At 39.6% G+C, this 23,730-nt stretch overlaps 1 protein-coding gene across 8 annotated transcripts in view; it reads right to left on the bottom strand.

The window, feature by feature from the left end:
- The window catches only part of PCNT (pericentrin), a 107,680-nt gene extending 85,203 nt beyond the window's left edge, over positions 1-22,477 (bottom strand). For 7 of the 8 annotated variants that reach the window (XM_042783738.1, XM_042783744.1, XM_042783739.1 and 4 more), the window contains exons 1-14: positions 22,305-22,477; positions 16,635-16,832; positions 14,680-14,730; positions 13,556-13,735; positions 12,009-12,152; positions 10,476-10,640; positions 6,686-9,184; positions 6,508-6,600; positions 6,146-6,322; positions 4,843-5,098; positions 2,865-2,923; positions 2,521-2,695; positions 855-991; positions 225-336 (exon numbers count right to left, since the gene is read on the bottom strand). In XM_042783738.1, the coding sequence (XP_042639672.1) occupies positions 225-336; positions 855-991; positions 2,521-2,695; positions 2,865-2,923; positions 4,843-5,098; positions 6,146-6,322; positions 6,508-6,600; positions 6,686-9,184; positions 10,476-10,640; positions 12,009-12,152; positions 13,556-13,735; positions 14,680-14,730; positions 16,635-16,832; positions 22,305-22,358 (4,300 nt within the window). In that variant the 5' untranslated portion in view covers positions 22,359-22,477. The remainder of the gene's footprint in view (positions 1-224; positions 337-854; positions 992-2,520; positions 2,696-2,864; positions 2,924-4,842; positions 5,099-6,145; positions 6,323-6,507; positions 6,601-6,685; positions 9,185-10,475; positions 10,641-12,008; positions 12,153-13,555; positions 13,736-14,679; positions 14,731-16,634; positions 16,833-22,304) is intronic. The other variant, XM_042783741.1, reaches the window with a different exon arrangement.
- Between the last annotated feature and the right edge of the window lie 1,253 nt (positions 22,478-23,730).

Below are 23,730 nucleotides of genomic sequence, written 5' to 3'. Positions count from 1 at the left end.
TTGAGCTTTTCCCCACAGCCATACCATGCTTTTTGACACGGCAGAACCAACTAGTCATCTGACATAATCACTTCACTTCAGAAACAGATGACTAGGGCACAACCCACTGACACTTCTGTGACCCACCTGGGTGTTTCTGGTACACAATTAAAAGTATTTTGTGTCAATGTATACTTCTGTATGAAGAAAAGGCAAAAAATAAAATGTTTCAGTTAGGAACATACCACTTAGCTCTTGTCGATTTGCTCGGGTACTGTCAAGCTGAGACCAAAGCTGCCTGATTTCTTCTTGTGACCGAGTCCTGAGTTCTTCATACATGACCTGAAGTTTCTCCAGCTACGGAAGACATGTTAAAAAACAAAAACCCCAGATTTTTACAACAATTTTGTTCTAATTGCTTATTTCATATGCAACAGACAGTTCTGTCAGAAATAGGTGGAAACGTTTAGTGACAACCAGACTCAGTTCCTGATCCAGGCTATCAGAGATGCAGAGCAGTATTTAACTCTAAGACCCACCCCTTAGAGAGAAGAATTTATTCCCAATGCAATATTTATCATCACTGGCAAAAATAAAGTATTAGCTAGGTAAAAATGGAACACAAGAACCAGAAAATTAAACATATAAATACAGAGGAAGAAACAGTATCAAATGGCACAAAGGCAATTGCATTCAAAAGATTTTGAACTAGTACAGAAAATCCCAGAGTATTTACCTGCTTCATGAGATGCATTTAAGTTTTTCAATAAAGTCCCTAAATACAAACAAGTCACCCAAATGATAAGTATATGGTCTAGGTTTTGTTATAGAGAGAGTAAACAGCCACTCTAAACAAGTAAAGAAATCTTATTTACCTCCTTCTGAAGTTTCTGTTCTTTTTCTTGGCTTTTCATCTTCATATCTTCTAGGAGTTGGTTATGCTCAGTCTGCAGCTGTTCTTGTAATTTTGTAATGGCTAACTGGTGTTGCTTCTCCAATTCTACACATTTTACTAAAATGAAAAATGAGTTCTGTTACACCATCGCCCTGGTTACTGAATAACCTGTACAAATTTTGTGCAACTAAAACAGAAATGCATGTGTCTAGACTAGAATGCTAGCTTACAGGGAATCACAAAAACACTTGAACAGTAAAGTATTCAGAAGTCAAACACTTCCACACAGTGCTTCCTAGCTCTCTGCATCCCGTGCTGTTAGCCAAGAGATAACCAACAGCAGTGCTGGAAGGGTGAGCATCTGCTCTCTGCATACACAAACAAGCATCCTGAACTAGAGGCACACATACTTGGAATGGGGAATCAAGCATTTCTTCGTGGCCTACAAGCACAGAATTTCTCCTGTGACCACACTCAGCAGCAGGATCAACAGGAAGGGCTAGGAAAGTTCATGCCAAGTACACTCTGCCTCAGTGCTGAGCACTCTCTGAACCCTGTAAATTTGCTACTACCTCAGCTGGTCAATAAATCTTTACCAGCCCAGAAAGAATCTGCAATTGAGAGACCACATTTCAGCCACAGCAAGCTGCAAGAGATCCACACAATCCTCACAGAACAGACTTTACTGATAAAGGTTCAAGGAAATCCAGTAAAGCCAGTGCAGGCTGGGAAGAACAAGACATTGCTACAAACATGTCCTCATGGCAGCCAAAGGCGAGCTAGACACTGTGAAAGCATCCAGCCCTTGGCAGGTCAAAAAAAGCTACTCTTCCCTTCTCAAACCTGGTCTTACTGCCCACCAGCTAGCATCATCTAATACCCTTAACACTGGATTTCCATTTATTTGGAGAGAATATCATTTCCTATGTCTCCCACCCACATAGTGCATCAGAGGCTATACAACCCAACTAGCTATCTCTCTTCACTTCATGGCACACCACCTCTCATGGCTCCTTTACCTGCCATCACTGACAGCAAATCTGACATTATTGTGCTGGTCAACCAGTGTCTCAACAAATGTGTCAGGTTTCTGAGACCTACACAAAATTTTCATAGTTCTAGCTCTGATCTGTACCTCAAAAGACATAACAGATGTACCTGGCTAGGAATTCAGCCAGATTTCGTTTTTCAAGCTCATGAAAACTCCAGTTACAGTAGTCTCAAAAGTGTCACTTCCAGAACAGTATTTTTAAAAGCTACTGTCCCATTAAATTTTAACTGTTCACAATCCAAACCCTATTTTTTTTTTGTTAGAAGCTTCTACTGATATTAATCAGAATTTTGATTAAATCGCTAACTGCCAAAGCCAGTTTTCAGCTGGAAGCAAAACAGCACGTCCCTTTAATATGCTTGAAGGAAAACAGAGTCCATGTCATTCTGTGGAAGTCAAAACGCAACACAGCTGAATAGGCTTTAAACATTTTTTCATCTGCATCCTGTTTTCTAGACAGTCTCATGCCATCAACCCAGTTTTTAAGTAAGAGTACATGGATGTATCTTGTATTTGCTTTTTATACAGGTTCTTAAAACACTTAGCTCTGCTGTTGTTCAATAAAGGCAACTGCTTCCCAGACCATGGCACTTACTTTTAGATTGTTCATTCTCAAGAGAAAGAAGCCCCAGATCTGCATTGACCTTTTCTAATTCCATTTCCAGAGTTTTCTGCAGTTCCACCATTTCAGTCCGATGTTTTTCAGACAGTTCTTCATATGTATTTTTTAAACGCACATCAGACTCCAATTCCCAGTCTCTTTTGAGAGTCTAAGAGAACAAGACATGCATTATTAAAGCAAACATATTTAGTTTGGTTTTCTTCCTCCTCCATTTATTTGTCCTCTACAATAAAGGTGTAGTAGACATGGGACTTCTACCAGCTCCAATTTACTGAAAGGAGTTTTACTTTTTCTTGTATGAAGAACAGAATTTGTACCTCTAATGCCTGGATATGTGTCTCCTCCATTTCCAATTCTATTTTCTTTCTCTGATCAACTGTGAAATAAAATACTTATTAATAAATTTACATAAAATGTTATGATTCAATGATAAGTAGAAATATGGATGAGATTGCTGTTTCCAGCATCAGACTTGGTACTTAAACAGGTAAGCATGCAGAGGCGTAAGCTACTGGGTTCTATCCAAACCTGCTGTTAATGCTGTATCCCAGTAACTCACCTTCATTTTAGAAAATAAGCATCTAGCAGTTGTAACCGCAAAGACAACCCTGAAGGTTAAGTTCAGCTTAAACAGCAAAGGAAAGGCCCCTTAAATCTACAGAGAGCGCAATACCCCCCAAAAAAAAACCAAACTAATGCACAAAAACACCAACAAAAAACACCACACCTTTCATCCTAAAGATATAGGTTCAAATGCCTATCAATTTCATTTTAGATGCTAGCATTTTGTTGCACATCACATCACTATTAAGTGTTTGAATTAACTCTATCTCCAGAGACACAGCAGAAGAGTAGCAGGCAGCAGCAGCAAGTAGGAAAATATCTTCAAATTTCTTCTAAGAATGCCTAGGAAACAGACTGCAAGACAGATGCTATTATTTGTTCAGTTATCACTAACACCAATGGCTTCTTCCTTCCCAGCTCCTTCCTAGATTCATTCTAATTTCTTGTTCAGCACCTTTCTTTGTCTGAAAGAACCCTGTAAAGGCCTATCAGTCCCCTTCTCACACCTTCAAAGTACCATTGCCTTAGCTTGCAACCTTATTTCAAGCTTCTCAGTGGGAAATGAGAGCTCAGAGACTAAGATGGGTGACAGCTACCCATGTCATGGTCCAGTAGGGAAAGAAATATCATCTAAGTCACAAGACAGCTTCCCAGCGCTCCAGTGAGTTGGGTCATACCCAATCATCACCTCTCTAAAGAGAAATGTCTTTCCTCTAGCCCCCAGCTAACAATATCCACAACTCCCTGCCAGGTCTCCTGCATCATCTGATTCCAGATTCTCCCTCTCAGCCTCTACATTCAAGCACTCATAAGTAGTTACATTCATATCAAGTTACATTGCCAAAACAGATGTAAAGAGCATTGATCTTCAGAACTGCATCTAGACCTCTTTCTGCTCCCAAATCCCATCATGCCATCAGTTCACTATATTACTGCTGGTAACAAATGGTTTTCTACTCTTGGGTCAAAAAGACACAGCCCTAAAACATTCTCTTCCTCTCAGGGAAGGACAACTAAAGGAATGGCTCCTAAACTTCTTCAGTGAGTTGCTGCAGGCCTCACCTTTCTCCAGAAATTCCTCAAGCTCTGCCACACAGGTCAGAAACTGTCTCCTCATCTGGGAAGAGGCAAATATCCCAAACAATGCCAGAAGCACCATGAGCAGCCCTTCAGTACTACCAAGTGCAGCTTTCCTCTTGCTGATGTCAGAATAACAATCTTATAACAAACACGTCTCAAAGGACACCCCATTGCAGGTTCTTACTGAGCCTTTCAGTTCCTTTCAAACTCCTTTATCCTCCTTTTGAAAACACTGAGAGGACAAACCAGGAAGCATTTCCATATCTTGTCAGAAGCACAGGAGTAGTCAGTGCTGACTTAGGGCAATAAAAACCCTTAAGAAACATAGGAGGTAAGAGATCTACTCTTTGCACCTATGACATTCCTTATGAGAGCTCTGTCTACTGCCTCTTGAAAGCAACTAGTTCAGTATAGTGCTATTTTACAGGGGTAGCAGCAAAACACCCATATTGCTGAAGAAAAAAATCAAACTTAGGTCTGGACAACTTCATTCTCATATATAGAACAGGCACTCTTGCACATGCCAGTCTAGCCGCTGTCCCTATTCAAATCAACATCAGCTGTCACTCAAGAGGACAGGAACCTATAGAGGAAGAAAAATACTGATGGGGTTTCAATTTCTGGTCCATTATTCCCAAACTTTAATAATACCTAGTTCTTGCTGATACTTTGACTCAAGGTCTTCTTTTTCCTTCAGACACTGTTCTTTCATCTTCTCCCACTCCAGCTGATGGCGGCTTTGCAGAATCGCTACCTCTTGAGCACGTTTATCATTGAGCATCTCCCGTAGTTCCACAAGGGCAGTTTCCTTTTCTTTTCTCAAGTTAGACTGCGTAAGCTCAAGCTGAGAGGTATGCATATTATTTAAGCTTAGGCGTAAAGCTTCCAGTTCAAGGCTGTGCAGTGTCTGTAATGGAGAAGAAGGGAAGGGTTTTTCCCTGCCCTCTAACAAAAAGCGTTCACTTTTTTCCTGACCAGTTTCAATTGTTTTCAACAGTTAAACAAACCTCAGTTTTGCCTTATTGTACTTGGAGAGTGTTTTTTCATAGCAGGGACAGAACCCTGAAAGTAAGCTGACTTTTGTTACAAGGAGATTTGCATAACATTTTCAGTGTGAAGTAAAAGGCTTTCCTTACCTGCCTCTTAACTTCATCTCCTACCAAATACCTTGTATCTGTCCACTTCCTCATAATGTCACCAGAGCAGAAGAGCACCCCAACCCTTCACCATCCACTTCAAAAATTCATTGTATTTGCTATGGGTTATAATTTGTTATGGAGCAAAATTTTGAAGTGGTATTGGAAAAGCAGAAATAAAATTCACCATGCTTCATTTAAAAAAAAGTGAGGAATATCCAACAGTTAGAATTGGCAGCTAAAATAGACCAACCAAACTTTTCAATTCTTAAACAGTACCCCAACATCTTGTAATCAGACCCATACGAGACACGTGCTTTCCATTTCCACTTTACATTTAGTGGAAATATTCAAAAACCCAGTAAATGCTTAGAGGAAAAAGTCAGGTTTACCTACTTAAGTTTAACACAAAAGCATTCCTAATCACGTTAGTGGGATATTTAAAAAGCAGGAGAGGTTTAGTATGTTTTATAAAATCACTTGTTAAACTTAAAACATGAAAAATTACAGTTTTGGGTTTTTTTTCTTTATTTGTTGTTTTTTCATTTGTTTTGGGGTTTGTTTGTTTGGTTTTTTTTTTTTAACCCATCAACTTAAGCATCCATTTTTCTTCAGAACTAAAGTTAAAATATAATTGCAGTGTGAGGATCCTGGACAACTCCTGTTGAAAATACCTACTACCACGTACTAAGAAAAAACTCCTAATTCTTCAACTGCAGCACTACATAGAAGAGCACACATAGTAAGCACAAAAATCAAGGAGCCTTCTCTTTGCAACAGCCAGGTAACTACTACAGTAATTACTGTGTTTATTTTACCTGTGATTGGAGCTGAGCTTGCTCAATCTCTGCTTTGTGTGCGGCTGCCATTTGCTGCCGCAGTTCGTCCAACAGGTGCTGCTGTTCTTTATTTAGTTCAGCACGGAGCTTCTCCATTTCCTCTTCATGTTTAGTAATCAGTTCAGAGATTTCACGATCATGCTCTCGTTCATGTACCTACAGAGAATACTCAGATAAAGAGCTTTCTTCAAAATATGGTTAGTTAGCTCCCTAATAAATTATTGAGCCAAAATTCTCCCCTCCTCCTGACCCCAAATTAAAAGACACCATGTAAAAAACAATAGATTTTTGCAAACAACACAAAATGATTTTTTTTCCTAAAATCTAATTCCAACATTTACCTTTTTTATTAAAGCAATCTGTTCCTTTCTTTCTTCTTCCAATTTCTGCTGTTTTTCCACTTTATCTTTTATCTCAGCATTTAATTCTTCTATCTGAAAACAGGCATACAAACATTTGCAATGACTACCTTAAACATTCTCAAATCCCAAGCCTCCTGCTGTTATAGGGGTTTCCTACCTCTTTCTTGTGTGTCAAACTCACTTTAGCTAATTCAGCGAGGCGTTGAGTCTCCCTTTTACCAATTTCCTCTTCGTAATGTTTCACCATCTTGGACTGTGCCTCTTGTGCAGCTTGTGCAGACTGAAAGGACTCCTGCAAGCAAGCCTCAAGCTCCAAATGAGCCTTGTTCAAATGGGCAATTTCTTTGGTCAGCTGGCTTTCTTTCTCACTGTACTCAGCACTTTTTGCCCTTATTTCAGCATTAAGTTTATGAATTTCTAGGTTGCTGAAGTTTAACCTGTCCTCATATCCCAGTCTCTCATGCTCTCGTATTTCTTTGAGATCTTTCACTTCAGTATTAAGGTTGCGTATGTTTTTCTCAAGATCCTCAATGATGCCAGCATTCTCTGCTAGTGCTTTTTCTGCTTTTATTAGATCCTCCTCCACGTCAGATAATCTTTCTCTTAAGGCTGTTTTTTCCTTCAATAAGAGTGCTAAATTTTGCTCTTTATTACTGATTTCAGCTTTAAGCAATTCCTGTTCTTTTAGCAATGTCTCTTCAGATATGGTTTTCTGACCTAGCAGCTCTGCTATTGTCTGGTTTTTAGCCTTCTGAGCATCAAGTTGGCTTTGCATTTGATCCCTCTGACTTTGCAAAGCAGCTAGCTGACGTCCAAAAAGAGACTGTACTTCACTTGTTACAGAATCAGAGGCTGTTTTCTGCTCTTGAACATCTTTCACTAATTGCTCCTGAGCTCGCAGCTGCACCATCAACATTTCTCTTTCCTCCTGGAGGTCTTTTACCATTTCTTGCCAGGTAGAGGATTTTGATACTTGTGTTAAAGGCTCTAAAGTACAGTAAGCTTGGCCTCCATCCTCACCCTGCTGCTTTACTAGAAACATTATTTTGTTTTCAAGTTCTTTCTCCTTCCCTGATTTTTGAATAAGTTCTTTTTCACAACAGATCCGTGCTTCACGTTCCTCACCCAGTTCCACACGCTTATGAGAAAGCTCAGCCATTACTTTTTCCCATTTTCCAACAGCTTCTTGGGTCTCCTGATAAGATTTCTTCAAGGCTGACTCATTCTCATGAAGCTGCTCAGTTAGTTTCGCACATCTCTCTACTAAACAAGTTGTCTCGTCTTCCTTTATGTCATCATGGTCACTTATTTTGTTTTGCTGCAGGGAGTTATCTGACAAAAATGAAACAAAGGCCTCTGCTCCCACTTCAGTCTCTTCAAAAGTCTCTTGAGCCAAATCACTAGGACATGTTTCTTCATCAAGGCCAAAGTTTAACGAAGGAGGTACAAAACCTCTGCTGGGTTCTAGAAGCATACTACTGTCTAACCCATCCCTACTGCATCTACCTTCTTCAATGGCATAACCTTCAGAAGTGCTGGATGCATATGATTCTTCTGGTCTCTCTGTGGAGATGAGGTATTTAGCCAATATGCCTTCACCACTGAAAAGCCCCAGTTCTGACCAGTGTTCTTCAGATAGGCTATCTCCTTCAATGCTTTCATTATTCTCTGTGATCTTTGAATTCTTAATTTCTTCTAATTGATCCCTTGAGGAATCTACTCCCAAGTCATGCTGGAACTCTAGTTCTTCATGACCTAGCTCATCTTCATCTTTCAAGTGGTGCGGTTTATTCCACATCTCCCGAAGCTCTGCTCTCTGCGACTGCGACATCTCTGGTAACATCTGTTTTTCCTTCAATTTCATTATTTTTTTATTGGAGACAATCTCTTCACCATACTTTTGTCTTACATCTACATTTTTTTCAACCTCACAAAGTCGCTTTTCATTTAATTCCTGGATGAAAGAATTCAGTTTCTGAATTTCTTCATTCAAGGACTCTTTTTCTTGTTTATAACACTGGGCTTCCTTGACCTGCTCTTCTGCATCAGAAAGTTGAGACTTAAGGCCATCAATTAAATCCTTGTATTTAGTTTCAATTTCACATTTTTCTCTCTGGAAGTCTTCCTGTTGTTTTTCAAGCTTCTTTCTCAAATTTTCTTTATTTATTTCAGACTCACAAAGACTATTATTTAAATCAATTATTGTGACTTTCAAATTCTGAATGTGTTCTTCAGAATTCAGAGCACAGAGTTCTTTTTTTAACTGTTCAAGTTCATTCTTATACTTTAAAATAATTTCTTCCTCGTATACCTGCTTGGCTTCTTCAATCTCTCTTCTGTGGCACTTTTCCAGCTCAGCCCTCAAGTTCTCCAGCTGTCTGCAAATATCCTTCTCCTGACTGATTTTCAGTTCTTCAATACGTTGCTGTTCTTTCATTTTGGAGAAAGCTATTTCATTTTTTAATTCTGTTATTTCCGAGTCCCGGAGAGAAAGGGTATGTTGTAGTATAGACAAGCTAAATCTTTCCGATGTCAGTAGATCTTGAAGACTTTTAATATGTTGTTCTTTTTCTTCTATGCTTTTGTATAGCTGTTGCACTGTATCTTTCATATCCTCTTCCATTTGGGCAAGCAGATTTTCTTTATCTTTGGTATTCTTCAAAATAAAATATTACATAAGAGATATGACATTGAAATATGACATGTTTTAATTTCCTTAAGCCTCATGCTTTTTATTTATCTTCACAAATAACATTTACTGTTAAGTGCAGGATGCATCATTGGCCTAGGCAACAGGATTTTTAAGTACATCCTTGAGAGTGGAAAGTATTACTGAAAGACTCTTCAAATGTGGTAACAAATATCAAATTGTCCAAGTAATAACAAGTGACTCGTCACTGACTCCAGGGAGAAACAAAACAGTAGCTGTTGCAAACTTCAGGTATTTTAATAAAAAAAAAAAAAAAAAAAAATAAATCAGAGCTGCAGACACCCCTCCATCTCATATCCATTTGCACAGAGAAAACACTTTGTGCAGGCAGAAGTAGGTCAACAGAACAGCCATGTCAAATTTTGACTCATCTGATTCACTTAAAAGTTTAAGGCTTCCACCTATGGCATTGCTGGTTATGTGCTTAAAGGAAATCACACCTTTTAACCTATTCCTTTAATATATGCTAGTAATAACAACCCCTATAAATTTGTTTCTAAAGAAAAAGACTTTTCATGACTATGTCACTAGAGCAGTTAAGAATTATCACCAAATTTGAAACACATATTATTAAAAAAAAAAATCTGCTACACATTTTTAACTTTAACTGAGTTTCTTTATTCATAGTGCTTGTTTCCAGAATGATTACATCAAAACATTCCTATGCAAGTTTTTCCATTTTGTTTTTTATCTGAAACTAACATGACAGTTAACTTTCACTCTCATTTGGTGTTTCAAGTTCATACACAACTGTATTGTTACATGCTTCTACTGCATATCCAGCAACATTCACCCCACTGCAAGCTTCTGTCAGTTATGTTCCCCACCTCAGTTCAACAAACATCAGATAGACCTGCTTCTCACGGAAACTTCTTGTACAACAGTTTAGTAACAGAGTTAAAGATCCATCCTTCTGCAGCACAAACTGATAGGGTAATGTCAAAAAAATAAGCAATTTTAAAGAGCCAGAACTGAATCGCTATTTCACACCAAAAAAAAAAAATCTTAAACTGTGAGCAGCTGTTTTGCCTTAGCTGAATACCTTCAGAAGAACAGACTTTTAATTCCATACTAAACAGTAGTTTCAGTGCTGAAGCATCAATGTTATTTCATGCACAAATTAAATGTTCACTGCAGGTTCTTCATCCAAAAAAGTAACACCTTGGCTTGTAGAATCACAACAAAAGCCTAGCTACCTAGAACTCCTAACTATAAAGGCACTTTAAACAGATTTTACCTTTTGAGAAGACTCAAGCTGTACTTCCAGGTCACGTGCTTTCTGATGCAGCATCTCTAAATGTGCATTTTGCTCTCTCAGACGGTTCTGAAACAAGGACATCTGCTTCTGGGCTTCTAATACTTCATTTTTTACATGGCTTTTACTCCTCAGCATCTCATTAACCTGAGCACATAAAGGTACTCACAGTCCAAAGAAAGTTTCTATCAGAATAACTCATACACGAGTCTCACTGTATGCATAAAATATACTGTATTCATTTACTACAGATTTACCCTATGTCTTTCATTCTCAATGAATAAGAATCTCCCTAAAAAGTCAGCCAACTCTTGTCATGTTTTAGATACTACTACTTCCTGTAAAGATGTAAAAGTTAGAGAATTCATTTCTATGAAGCCTCCAAAACAAAGCAGTACTTCCAATGGACTGGACATACTGGTAAGAGGACAATGAACATAACCAGTCTTCTTTGCAAGGGATTTACAGCTCAATGCTAAACGTTTTTTTTCTCTCCATCTCCCTCCAAATGAAAACATTTACCCCATGGGGGTAAAATAAAACATAGTTTTAAAACATTTTTAAAACCTTTTTCTAAATACTTTGCTAAAACCAAGAAGATAATATTTAAGACCGTACTAGTCTCTTTCGCTATTACCACACGTTAGTCAATAGCAATCAAAATGTAGATAGAAAGAAGTATTTTATGTTCTTTTCCAAAATTTCATTTAGCAGAGGATTTATCTGCCAAGGCACGAGCAACTCCTTCAACATAATCCCTGGATTTCAGTAAGGCCTAGTTTTTATTTTTAATTTTTTTAAACCCCCTTTCCTATTCAGACATTTAAAACATGTAATCCCTCCCAGCATAGTTCTTATCTTGCAAACCTGAAATGGTAAGTGAACACAATTATTACCAAAAAATAATATTTAATACAATTTTTTTCTTAAATTAGACGAAAGGCTGTAGTATATCCCATTACCCAGGGATTACACCCATGGTCAACTTGTTGCACTGAAGCAAGTTCCTGTGTGTGTCACAGGGGCTGCATCAACTGTCTTTGGGTTATTTTAAATCTCCTGCTTTGAGCCAAGTCACATTACCTCAACATAGCAAGTTTCTGTATAACAGTTGAGCTGTTACAGTTGCCCATGCACATATTCAGAGCTTTCTCTGGCAAAGGCAAGAAAACCTGCTCATATGTAAACCCATATCATTACAGTGATCGCTGCGTATAGATCTCAAACCACTAACAATACTGGGTAAAATCCCCTAACAAGGGCTACGATGGACAAAGAATTGTAATGACCTGACAAACTTTACAGAAGAAACTAGGTGGAAAATAAAAGAGTATTTCCAGGACTTCTCCTTAGCAACTGGAGAGAACCCTGTCTTGCCCTGACATCATTTTCACTGCTGCATTGCAAGCTGAACTAAGAAGAGCTATGTGATAAACTCAGTATGTTTTTAAGTTCATATTGCAAACCTGTTCTTATTCTCTTTGTAAGGAAACAAAAACTGGAGGAGAGGCACACCTGATGTAACTGCAATTGTAAATCGTGGATCTGACCAGATACACTTGAAGCCTCTTCCTGTAGGTCATCCCGATCCTTCTTCACCTGTTGAAGGCAGCCCGTTAGCTTCCTGATGACTTCATTCTGCTCTTGAACCGTAGTTTCCTACATGGGTCACAAGAAGCACACTTGTAAAATTAAAATATTCTTAACATATTAGGAACCCTGTAAGTTTTCTCCAAGCAAAGCTGTTAACAGTCTATAGTTACACTTCAGTTTTAACAAACTTGCACCAAAGGACCAGAAATGATTGTGTTCAAACATGATGGCAGGGATGATGAAAGAAGAATTTTACACTGATCTCAAAAAGATGACAAAGCTAATCAAAAGTGACATTTTGAACAAGTGATGGGATAACAATAATTAAATAAATATTTTTACTTAAAAATTTTGTAGGTCTTATTCACGTAAAAGCAATCAAGTTTTCTACAGGATACAATGAATCTTTAGTATCCCCTAAACCCTTTCCTGTCAGGTCTTCTTTTCAACCATGTGAGAGAAAGCTAATGAGATGGTATACCTTAATCCTATTTTGTGTTAATCACATTAAGCTTTTCAATTTATTTCTCACCAACAAGAAATGTCTTTGTTTCCCAGTCCTAAAAGGAAAAAAACAACATGTAAAGGGGGAAGTAACTATTCTTCAGAAGTGCTGGATAATTTACCTTTACACAGAAATGTTAGAGAAAGGGAATTCAAAATATCTTCTTTTTTTAATATTTTGGGAGAGGGAAAGCTACACGTCAGTTTAATAAAGTTTAAACTTAACCCACTTAATCATTTGCGCCTTACACAAAAAAAAAAAAAAAAAAAAAAAAAAAAAAAAAAAGAAGCCACAAGTATTCACAAAAGCCACAAATACTCATAAAGCGTGAATGATCTCCGGGGGGAAAAAAAGTCACTGGGCATGTGGTGGTAGTAGTGGTGTCTGTCATCCTGTGTGAACATTTGAAAAGGGGCCTAGCTGCATCCATAAAGTGGTTTTCAGGCATATCCACAGAACTGCAATACATACTTCCTTTTCAATAGTTTGAATGACACTTTGGGGTTCTTTTCCTCCACCATTTTTCAGCATGACCTTGATAGATTTTTTTTTTTTTAAGTTGTTATTTATAAAAAAAATAAGCCACATGCTTTTACATTCAGCCCCTACCTCCATGTATGATTGATTATACTTACCTTAGTGGTTCTTGCAGGTTCCCTCTATAAAGGCCCACTCCTCAATATAGTAAGAAAATTTATCAATCAAAATTAGTAGCAAGTGTCCAACCACTTCCCAGCAGAAGATTTTAACTATGCATCTCAAAATTTAATTTTACTCTACTTGATTAAAACAATATGAAATCCTCGACATTGGTGAATGGGAAACCTAAATACTGCTTTTCACAGCACATGTTAGCAAGTACTTTTCAATAAAAAAAATACTTATTTTGAGTTTTGCCTCCTAAATAATTTTAGGATGACAATAAAGTAGTATTATCCCCATTATTCAATTCTGTGGAACATACCTGAAGTTGCATAGAGTCACTGTGCTGCGTAAGCTGTTCCTGTAGCTCTTCCATTTGTGCAGTGAGTCTCTCAACTGCTTCCTGTTTCTCCAGGAGTCTGTTCTCCAACTCAGCTATTCTGGCCTGACACATTTTAGCATCAAGCTCACTGTATTCTGCAGCAGAATTTATCATCGCTTTCTTCAAAAAAAGAAACAAAAATACATTTATTCACCAAAACAATATGCCATTTCTGTTTTGTGTTTGCTCTGAATGTAATTTCAGCTTCAAGTGTAAATTCTTGGCAAATTCTCCTTTAAAAGTAATTTAACACTGGGACTTTGTATTTAATACAAACATTATACATAGAGTCTGTAATTCTTAAAAATTTCAAATAAAAATTTTTCACAGATAATATTTCTACATATGATATTTGAAAGTAAATTAGGGACAAGAGCATTGTGATTCTATAGCACCAAATTGTAGCCAAGTGCCATTTTGACACATGTTGGGATTTAAAATACCAACTTAAAAGGCAGGGGAGTGGGGTTAGAGGCAGGTCAGGAACACTAACAAAATTAAACAAAGTTTTTACATCCATCTGTGCTGACTGGAGAACAGTCCACTCATAGGAAAAATAATAAATTAAATTCAAGTGTAGCCAGCTATTGCAAATAAATATTCAACACACTCTGAGTCTCTATGGCCTTAACAGCAAACCAAAAAACAACTACAAAGATGACTCAAAATCAATCCTTTGGTTTCTTGTGAGCAATATTGTCACAACTTTCAGAGAGGAGACAGCATCCTATATCTTATTTTACATAATTTGGGGGTTTTTTTTGGTTTTAATGTGTGAAACAATTAAAGAATGAACCTACTTTTCAATTAGAAATATCATTCAAATTTCTTTGGACAAGGTCCATGTTGTCACTAAAACCAGTTCTCTCAGCAACCAGTTTGGCAGCCAGTACATATATGTACAGATGAATACCTGGTTTAGACTGTTAAATAGTGAAGTCCCATCACTTTTCGTACACTTGATAACAATGTTCAATAACTAATCATTTTAGTAACCAATTATCATACTCTTCTTCACACATATATCAGCATCTTTTACTAATGAAACATTCTTTCACGCTTACTTCAACTGCATGATCATTCAGTACATCCCAGTTGGGCAAGTCAGCACTCCCCTGGTAAGTAAACAAACAAAACAAACACTAAATCATGACCATTTTAAAGATACATAAGAAAAAGCTGAATTATTCTGGAAACACCCTAAGCACATGAGCCAGAAAAGTCCATGTTGTGAGACAACATACCAGTGAGAGAGAGATGACGACTTTAATGCTAAACTCAGTTGGTCATCCATGGTCAAATGAATGAAATAAATGAAAAAAAAAATTAAAATCATTATGATCGTCTACTCAGAAATTTAGGGCTAAGTCTCACCACTGAGATGTAATGTTTTATCTTCCGCTTTTAGGGCTTGCAAATACAGTTGAACATTCTTTAATCTACTACTAAATATTGGTACAGCAGATTATTTAACAAACATGTTAAATCATTCAGACAATTACAAAAGCAGTACTATTTTCTGACAGATGTACTTAATGTAGCTTCTATTTTGAAAGACATTGACCTCTCACTAAATTCAGAACAAGACAAAGATGACTGTAGCACTATATAGAAAAAGCAGCTCATAGCCCTCCATGTATTTTAAATCTGCACAAATTAGTTTCCAATGATTACCATATCTCCCTAGATGTGAGCCTCTCCATGTAACCTAGAAAGCAATTCCGTTTGCTTTACAAACCAGCTATTTTGACAGAAGCTGTTTAGAAGCAATAATTGATTTTTATTTGGTTTTTAATTTAAGTTCACACAAATGTATGCTTTTTCCTTAGGGCAGACAGCTTGGCATGTAGCATCGTAAAAGCCTTTGCATTGCTAACAATACACTCAGGGTATCCTGAAAGCACTAGGGATACTCTCCCAACACAAAGCAGGATAATACATGCAAATGGTATCCTCCATTATCGCAGGTTTGCAAATACACTAGTTTGATGCTATTGTTGTATGTTGTGTTTTTTATGTAGAAGGCATCACCTCCCCAAAACTCACAAATCTTTGCATAGAAAACATGCCGAAATGCACTCAGAAACTACTTTCTAAGCAAACTCCCAGACCAAGACAGATACAGTTTGTTGTAGCCAGAGTTGCATCATAGCTTCTGAGGCTTGTGAAAGCATTAGCCAGCCACTTCTAAAGCAAGCTGCTTTCCTATTAAAAAAAAAAAAAAAATGTTCAAAACTATATTTCACTTATTTTTATTACATGACAGAAAGAAAAAAACCTTACATGACCATCTAATCCACAGCTGATATAAAAAATAAAAGCTTGCCTGTGAGCTGAAGCAAGAAAATAACTGCTTAATTCAGGCAGACCAGTAGACCTACTAGCAGGTGTCCAGTAATGTCAAGCTATACCACAAGCTATGTTTCTGTTCATTGACATGACTACCTTTCAAGGGTCACCAGTACAAACATAGTGAAGTACATCAGGTACAATCAGAGTCACATGTTAAACAAATTAGAGAACATAACACCTATGCTGGCTTTACAACAGGTACTAAGAGCACGCTGGAACAAGTTATATTTTTTAAGAAAACATTAAGCAGATTTGACCAGCAAAGTGATAAACAAAACCACAAAACTAATGATGTGCACTATAAGGTCCTGGCAGTTTTGTTCATCTACTACGCCTCTCAGTCTGGATTTGCCATTTCATGGAGTTACGGCAACATAACCAGAAGTCTGCCCCGATAAGTTCATGCCAGAGAAAGATCTCAATTTTCAGCAGGCAGCTCCTTGACAATACTAGCTGTCCAGGCCATACTGTGGAGATTTTTTTTCAGCTATTTACACCACTTTGTAAGAGAGTTAATTATTACAAGTGAAAATACACGAATTTACTTCTCGATGGCAGCTAGCTGACAGTGCCAGAGAGCTAATACCCAATTAAGTAAAACAATCATGTGGAATACTTGTTATCTGCAGATGGAGTCAAGTGAAATGCAAGAAATACTAAGATTTACCTCTGTCTCTGTTGTGGTCTCTAGCAGGTTGCCGTCTTCAGCCTTACTCTCTATACCCTTACCAACATCTTGGGCCGCTAGTGCACACTCTTCCTTTGAAACGTCATGCGTGTGGACAGACGAGCCCTTCCTCTTCGCCGTCTTTTTCTGCGACTGCGTGATGTCACTTTTTGATTTTCGTTGTCTGAAGTAAGCAAACTGTGCAGAAAAGATTGGAAGAGGTAGAGGGACAGGTAAGTGAGAAAAAGGTAGCAGGACCACAAGATTAACACACTCATGGGTGACGAAGATCCTATCCTGATAAAATATATACATCTGCAGAAAAACTGCTTTATCTTCCTACTCTCTACACATTCAGAACATATTGGATAACTGTGCAATTAAGCAAGAAATCTCACACCAGTACTAAAGGCTCATTTCAATACAAGAATCAAATTTTACTCAGTGAAACTCTGTGTTTCAATGGTAATCCAGAATTACGGCAAGGCAGATTAGGAAAGGAATGAGTTGCTAATAAACTAGAATCATTAGGAAAAAATAATAATTGAGCAGTCTTTCTGCAAGACCGGCAAAACCAATAACCGCCTACAAATGTATCTAAACAGATCTTTGCCAGCGTAAGCTTTAAGATTAAAATTAACGGAAGTGAATCCTCACGCTCCTTCCCTGCCACCCCCTTAAGAGAATACAGCAAAACTTCCTAGCCAGAAAGCAGCCTACAATACATAAATAGAAAATCAATTAAGCCAGGTCATTTTAATTTTTCTGTTGAAGAATCAGATGCTCTACTTTATCAGACTATCACAGCTCTACGAAGCACCAGGGACTTGTAAAGAATGTCACTGACAGAAATTTATTACCCAACTTTCCTTAGCACCTTAAACAGCTTTAGAAGGATTATCGTATTTTCAACTCTAGTCTAGTGTTTAGGCAGCATTTCCAAGTAACCTCTCCCTCACAGCATAAAACCAGACATCCTTTCCATGTGGAAAAAACCTTCTGCAATGTTACAATCATAGGTTACGAAGTGCACTCTTAATATGTACTTGGGATGAGATAAAATAGTTAAATGATGACAGGATGTAAACATAATTGCCAAATTCTACCTGCAATACACCGGAAAATCCATTGCTTGATAGTTTGTTTTTTCTATAAAATAGTCACCTTGCAGAAAAATCTTGTCCTTTTCTTTCCATTCAACTTGTGAAATGGATTTTGTTCAGTCCTTTCTCCTTATACCTACGACATTATAGCAACTTCTACCTGACAGCTTAGCTACTCAACAGATACACAGTTATACACCTGCTACACTGAGCAGCTTGTTTAAAAGGTGTATTTGCAAAAAGACAACAGTTTCTTAGCAGCATTTAAGATGTTTATGTGCAAATAGCTTATTTTTAAGATTATATTCTGTAGTTTCCACAGTTATTAATACTAAATGCAGATTAAACAAAGATTGCCAGGTGCCATGTTGCCCTTCATAATAAGCAAACAGATCAGTAAATGAAGTTGTAGGGAGACACAAATAGTATTCTCTGAAATCAGGTGTTAGCTCTAGCACTTACTGATGCCAATATATGTCAAAAATAACTATTGCACTAATTAACCTGATAACATGGGGAAAAGGGACAGGAGGAAACCTGCATAAAAATGGCAAGTAGAGAAAGCTGCTGAAGCAGGAAAAAAGGGAAAACAGGAGTAAAACATCAGAAAAGATGAGAAAGGCAAGGCAGAGAGAGTGGCCATCATAGAGAGTAGTGAATGATTTAATGAAGGGAGGCCAAGCATTTGACATTAAAATACCAAGATGTGCCACGACTGAAGATCTAAATGAGTATGAATTTTTTAATGCATAGTTCAAAGAAAACAAAACTTATTTTGTCCCATTCATATGCATTAAACATACGAAATCATAATACATATCATACAAAAATATCCAACTACTCCAAAATTTTATGGAACTACTGGATTTGTTGGTCCATGAAAGCATCTGGAGTCAAACACACTCCAGATTTACGGAATCACTGGATAGCAAAAAGCTGTATTTAGGGCAATATCAGGTTCCCAAAGCCTTTAATCGGCTACATAAATTTCAATGTCATTATAAGAGTATTAACAGATACACACACAGTCATCCAACATGAAGTAGTGGGTGTGAATATGAAGAAAGAATACACTGACTCTCCCCCATCCCAGTGAGATCCCATCATGCTCCTTTTGAAGGATCAACTTCTCAGATTGCTTTCTGGCAGCATGTGCAAAGGCGAAAACTTCACTTTTAGCCAAGACGTGGCACACCACAGGAACACCAACAGCACTGTTCACCACAGTACCCAGAGCAGCCCTCCGTAACAGAACACCCAGCCTTTCTGGCATCAGCAACATGAGCCAGACGACAGGAAAACTACAGCACATGCAGCACTGCTCAGCTCTCCCCAGTCTACCTCACACATAATTTACTCCCTGACTTACTGCTTTACACGCTTCAGAAATCAGTACCAAAAGAATACCCATAAAAAATGGAACAGAGCAGAAAACCACATCAGCAGCAAATAGAAACAGGTTGTTCAAATAAACCTTAGTCCACCTCTTAGATACAGTAAACATAAGCAACAAGTGCTCTTAGGCAAAAGCCACAAATATTTTCTAGAGCTTCCTCAAACTGATGAAGCAGGAAAACTTCCTGGGAAACAGGTATACCTTTTTGAGCTCCTACCATGTAAAATGCAGGAACTGCGAAAACTTCTCACACATGAGGTATGGCACATACATGTCTGTAACTAGAGGCACTGTATGTCTGTAACTAGAGGCACTGTTGGCCAACATGCATACTAGCTAACATGAAGTGGGGAAAAAACAAAACAAAACAAAAACAATAACAAAAAAAACAACAACAAACAAACAAGAAAAAAAAAAAAACACAAAAAAAGCAGCACTGACTACTTTGGGTTTGTTCTGTTTCTCAATTACTACCTTAGCTATCAGTATTACATTTATCAAAAATGGAAATCTGAAGTACCCAACACAGTCAGTACTTAGCTGCCAAATCATGACAATTTCCAATTAATACAACAGTTGGAATTAGTATTAGTAGTATTAGGCCTGCAGCACACAACTAGCCCCACACTCCTGTCCCCTGCCGCTGTGAGCACCCTTGCAGCGATGTGGTGAGATGGCTCAGGAAGCTGATCCGGATGAACACCGAACACTTCTGTATCAGTCTGGAGATGGGATCACCTTAAGCTGCTGTAGGCCTGCACCACTGGAAGGAAATACTGTACTTGCTCATGGTCATTTCCCCTTTACTAAATTCCATTTGTATTCCTGAGGAGGGCAGCACAAAGAAAACAAAGAAAAGGAAAAGAACAAGTTTCCCTACTGTTCTATTATACAAGAGCCTTCAAAAACACAAGCTATCCTATACAGGAAGTTTTTGAAGCATGCTACAGTCCTGCAGCCCACCTACTCAGCAGCACGACCACATCCTACTATGGGCTTAGGAACATGGAAAGAACTACAAGTAAGACCAAAGGTGCAGTTATTCCAGTAATTAGCCCAATATGCATCTGTTCCGTAAGTTAGCTCTACTACTTCAGATGTAAGTAAAGATACAAAGACAAAGCAAGCACATAGCCATACATGGTTGAAAGTGGGTGTGAGCTAAGGAATAAGTGTGCAGCTCACACATTTGCCTTCCAAACTCTACTATCTTTGTGTCTAATAAGCCCCAACGAATATTGCTTCCATTAATTTGTCTGGACATTTTCTGAAAATTGTCTGGTGCCCACAATCTGCTAGCCAAGTAATGAATCTCTATGACATTTTAATAAGCAGAGGAAGCACGGCTTCTATCTCTGCTTTCCTAAACCCTTTCCTGTCCTCTCAGCACACCAGGTATGTGAAACCATGCAATAGCAACATTGATAGGGCTGCTAACATTTTTTTTTTTTTCTAAATGGTAAAACCAGAGATTTTTTAGCACATAGTTTAAAAAAAAAGATTACTAACTGCAACCTTGGCTCTGCACACATAACTTGAAATGTAATGCAAGTCCCTACTGGCTTTTTTTTCCAATGCCAAACAACAGCTGTACGACAGGTGGGAACTAATAACTTATTCAAGGCAAGTCTATCACATTTTTCTATCTATAAACAGATACTGTACTTATGAAAAGGGTTACAAAAGAAATGTTAAGGTAAGCCTTGCCACAGCTAATGTAAATTTGCAACCTGAAGAACCCCTGTTCTCAAAGTTTCCTCTCTCAACATTAACCCAAAAACTAAGCACACAGCCATGCTTCAACAGGGGATTGTGTCCACACTGCACATAACAAGGCTGCGAGGGCAAGCGGATGAGGAGCTGCCAGCGGGGAGGCAGGAGTGTGGCAACCATGTCAGCATCTGGGTGGGCCGGGCCAGGGACAGAGGAGCTGTACTGCCCACCAGCAAGCTGCTTCAGCACAGCTCAGCCACAACCCCACTCCCCTCCCAGTAACACTCCCTTTAATTGCCTTCTGCACAGCACTGCAAAGCGGGAGCTGAAAAAGAAACACAGAAGGCTGCTGAAAAGATCTGAGGTAGATAGCACAGCTGCAAGCCACCCCTGATCCCTCTACCTAGATTTCCAGGCAGGTCCCTGCTGAAAGGGCCATGCTTCAACACCTGTGGGAGAATTACTAAGGATTGATATCAGGGGTGAAGAGGCTGTAACACATCATGGAAAGATCTGACCTCCCAACACCCTGTGCTGCCTCAGCTATCCCCTTCTAGCTGCAGTCCCCAATTCCTGTCCTACTAGGATGGTGAGACCAGGGGAAAGCCATAGCTGCAGACTGGCAAGCCTTATTCAGCAATACATTCCCAGAAGGTAAATATGACAATAAAAGCTCAAAAACCAGCAGAAATTATTAATTTAAAGAAAAGTAAGCAGGCACTTCTAACCAGCTTCTTGAACATCACTACCAAAACAAATCAGAAGTTTTTAATCCAGGAGGATTAAGACATTTCAAGTGCTAATTACATAGTTGCAGACAATAAGTACTACGAGAATGTTACCTTTATACATCAGTCACATCATACAAGCTCCCTACAGTCCCACCAAACTACACCTAACTGAAGACACATAACTGCTCAAAGCTGTGAAGTATTGGCTAACAGTGTGACTGAAAAAACAAAAAACCAAATCAATCCAGTTTGCCAATAACCCACCTGCAGATGTAAGGGCAAGCGGACTAGTCATTGAAGTAATGCAACACGCAACACCTACTCATGGCTATTCTCACCTGGAAACACAGTATTTCCATAAACGAGTGGAATCCTGGGTAAAAATTGGAGAATTGGGAAGAAGAAAAAAAAAAAAAAAAAAAAAAACAAAACAAAACACAAAGCAGAACCTGAGGGAAGATACGTGCGCTACTTTAAGTGGCTCATTGCTCACTCAAGATGATGTTTATATACCTCTGTAGTAATTCAGGCAACCTCCTGGGCAAGCTGCATTCCGGGAGCACCGCTAGTCACGTTTACATCTGGCAGAACTCCTGCGAGCTCCGAGGGCGGCACCGACCCCGCCATGCAAGGAGGGAAAACCCGGGGGAAGCCGATCCCCTCAGCGGCAGCGGGAACCAGCCCCCCTCCCCCCTCCCTCCCCAAACCGGGGGACACCCTCCCTCACCTTGGCCCTGCCGGCCTCCAGCTTCCTCCTCCGCGCCTCCTCCTCCGCGTCCATGCGGCGGGCAACCCGGGGGCCCGAGGGCGGCAGCCGGACCCAGCCCACGCCCCTCGCTGCCCCAACTGTCACACCGCAGAGGGCGCAGAAGTTTCGGTCATGGCCGCCTCAGCACCTTCTCCCCGCCCGCCCCGGCTCCACCGCCAACCGCGAGGCGGCGGCCACCAGCGCTGGCCAATAAGGGAGCAGGGGCCGGTCCGTCCGCCCAGGAAAGGGAGGAAGTTCTTCGGCAATTGGCGGGGTTGGCCGTCCGCAGGAGGCTGGCCAGCCAATGCCGAGAGCAGCCGCTAGCTTGGCCCCACCCACCCCCGCTGACTGACTGCTGGGCTAGTCAGAGCGAGCCGGAGAGCTTCCCTCTGCCTCCGCCCCCGCGGCCGCCAGTGCCCGCCCCTCCGCAGCAGCCACCAATGAGAGAAGCAGGCCTCCGCGGCTCGGGCTGAGCGGGTTGGCCAGATTCAAACGGGCCGCCGGCCACAGCCCCGCCCAGAGCTGGGTGACAGCCAATGGAGTGAGGGGGCGGCTGCGGCGGGAAAGCTGGCCAAGCCGGTGATGTGCGGTGCTGAGGGGCCGGCCCGGGCGGGCTGCGGCTCCCTCTGTCCGCCGCGGGCAGTTGACCCTCCAGCTTGGTTATAAACTTTTGCGTAGAAACGCCACCCTTCACGGCACGCCTAGGCGCCGTTTGTGCATATTTTGCCTCTATTCTGCGTCTTGGATTTGCAGCGTCCAGCTGCTTTGTTTCCATTGCAGCAGGTGAGCTGTGAGGAGTTCACCCGCAGAATCCCTTCATCCAGGAAGTGCAGGTGCAGTGAGACATAACATCTGGAAATAATTGTTAGATAACGAGGGAGAAATAAGGTGTTCTTAATATTGAGAATAATAAACTTTACAGGCATCTTTAAGACCAGCGACTTGTCTCGAAGTTATTAAATCGTAATGGAAAACACATGCTTTAATCAAATTTGCCACTTGGCTCAGTTCAGAGGTAACCTCTTGCAATACACTGCCTTTTTCTTTCTAAGAAACATAGAAATGCAAGCATTTTCATGATCTAACAACCCATTTTCTACCCCTGGGCCTTTCCATGCATTTGGTCCTGAAGTCAGGCTCTTTCATATATTCATCTTTTGCTCCAAATTCAGATATTTAATTTTCCAGGTTGCGAGAGGGACCTGGCTGCTCCTGTGAGCTGCATCTATGCTGTTTTCCATGCCTATGTGTCATGGTTTAAGCCCAGAGGGCAATTGAGCACCACACAGCCACTTGTAACAAAAGCCTTGGGGATCAAGACAAGGACAGGGAGGGATGATTCAGTTATGGTCACAGGTAAAAGTCTTGACTTGGGGAAGAAAAAGAACATTAATTTGAACACCAC

This window comes from Tyto alba, unplaced genomic scaffold, assembly GCF_018691265.1.
Source record: "Tyto alba isolate M040663 unplaced genomic scaffold, T.alba_DEE_v4.0 Super-Scaffold_7, whole genome shotgun sequence".
In the NCBI taxonomy this organism is placed as follows: Eukaryota; Metazoa; Chordata; class Aves; order Strigiformes; family Tytonidae; genus Tyto; species Tyto alba.
This window is presented reverse-complemented; position numbering and strand designations above follow the sequence as displayed.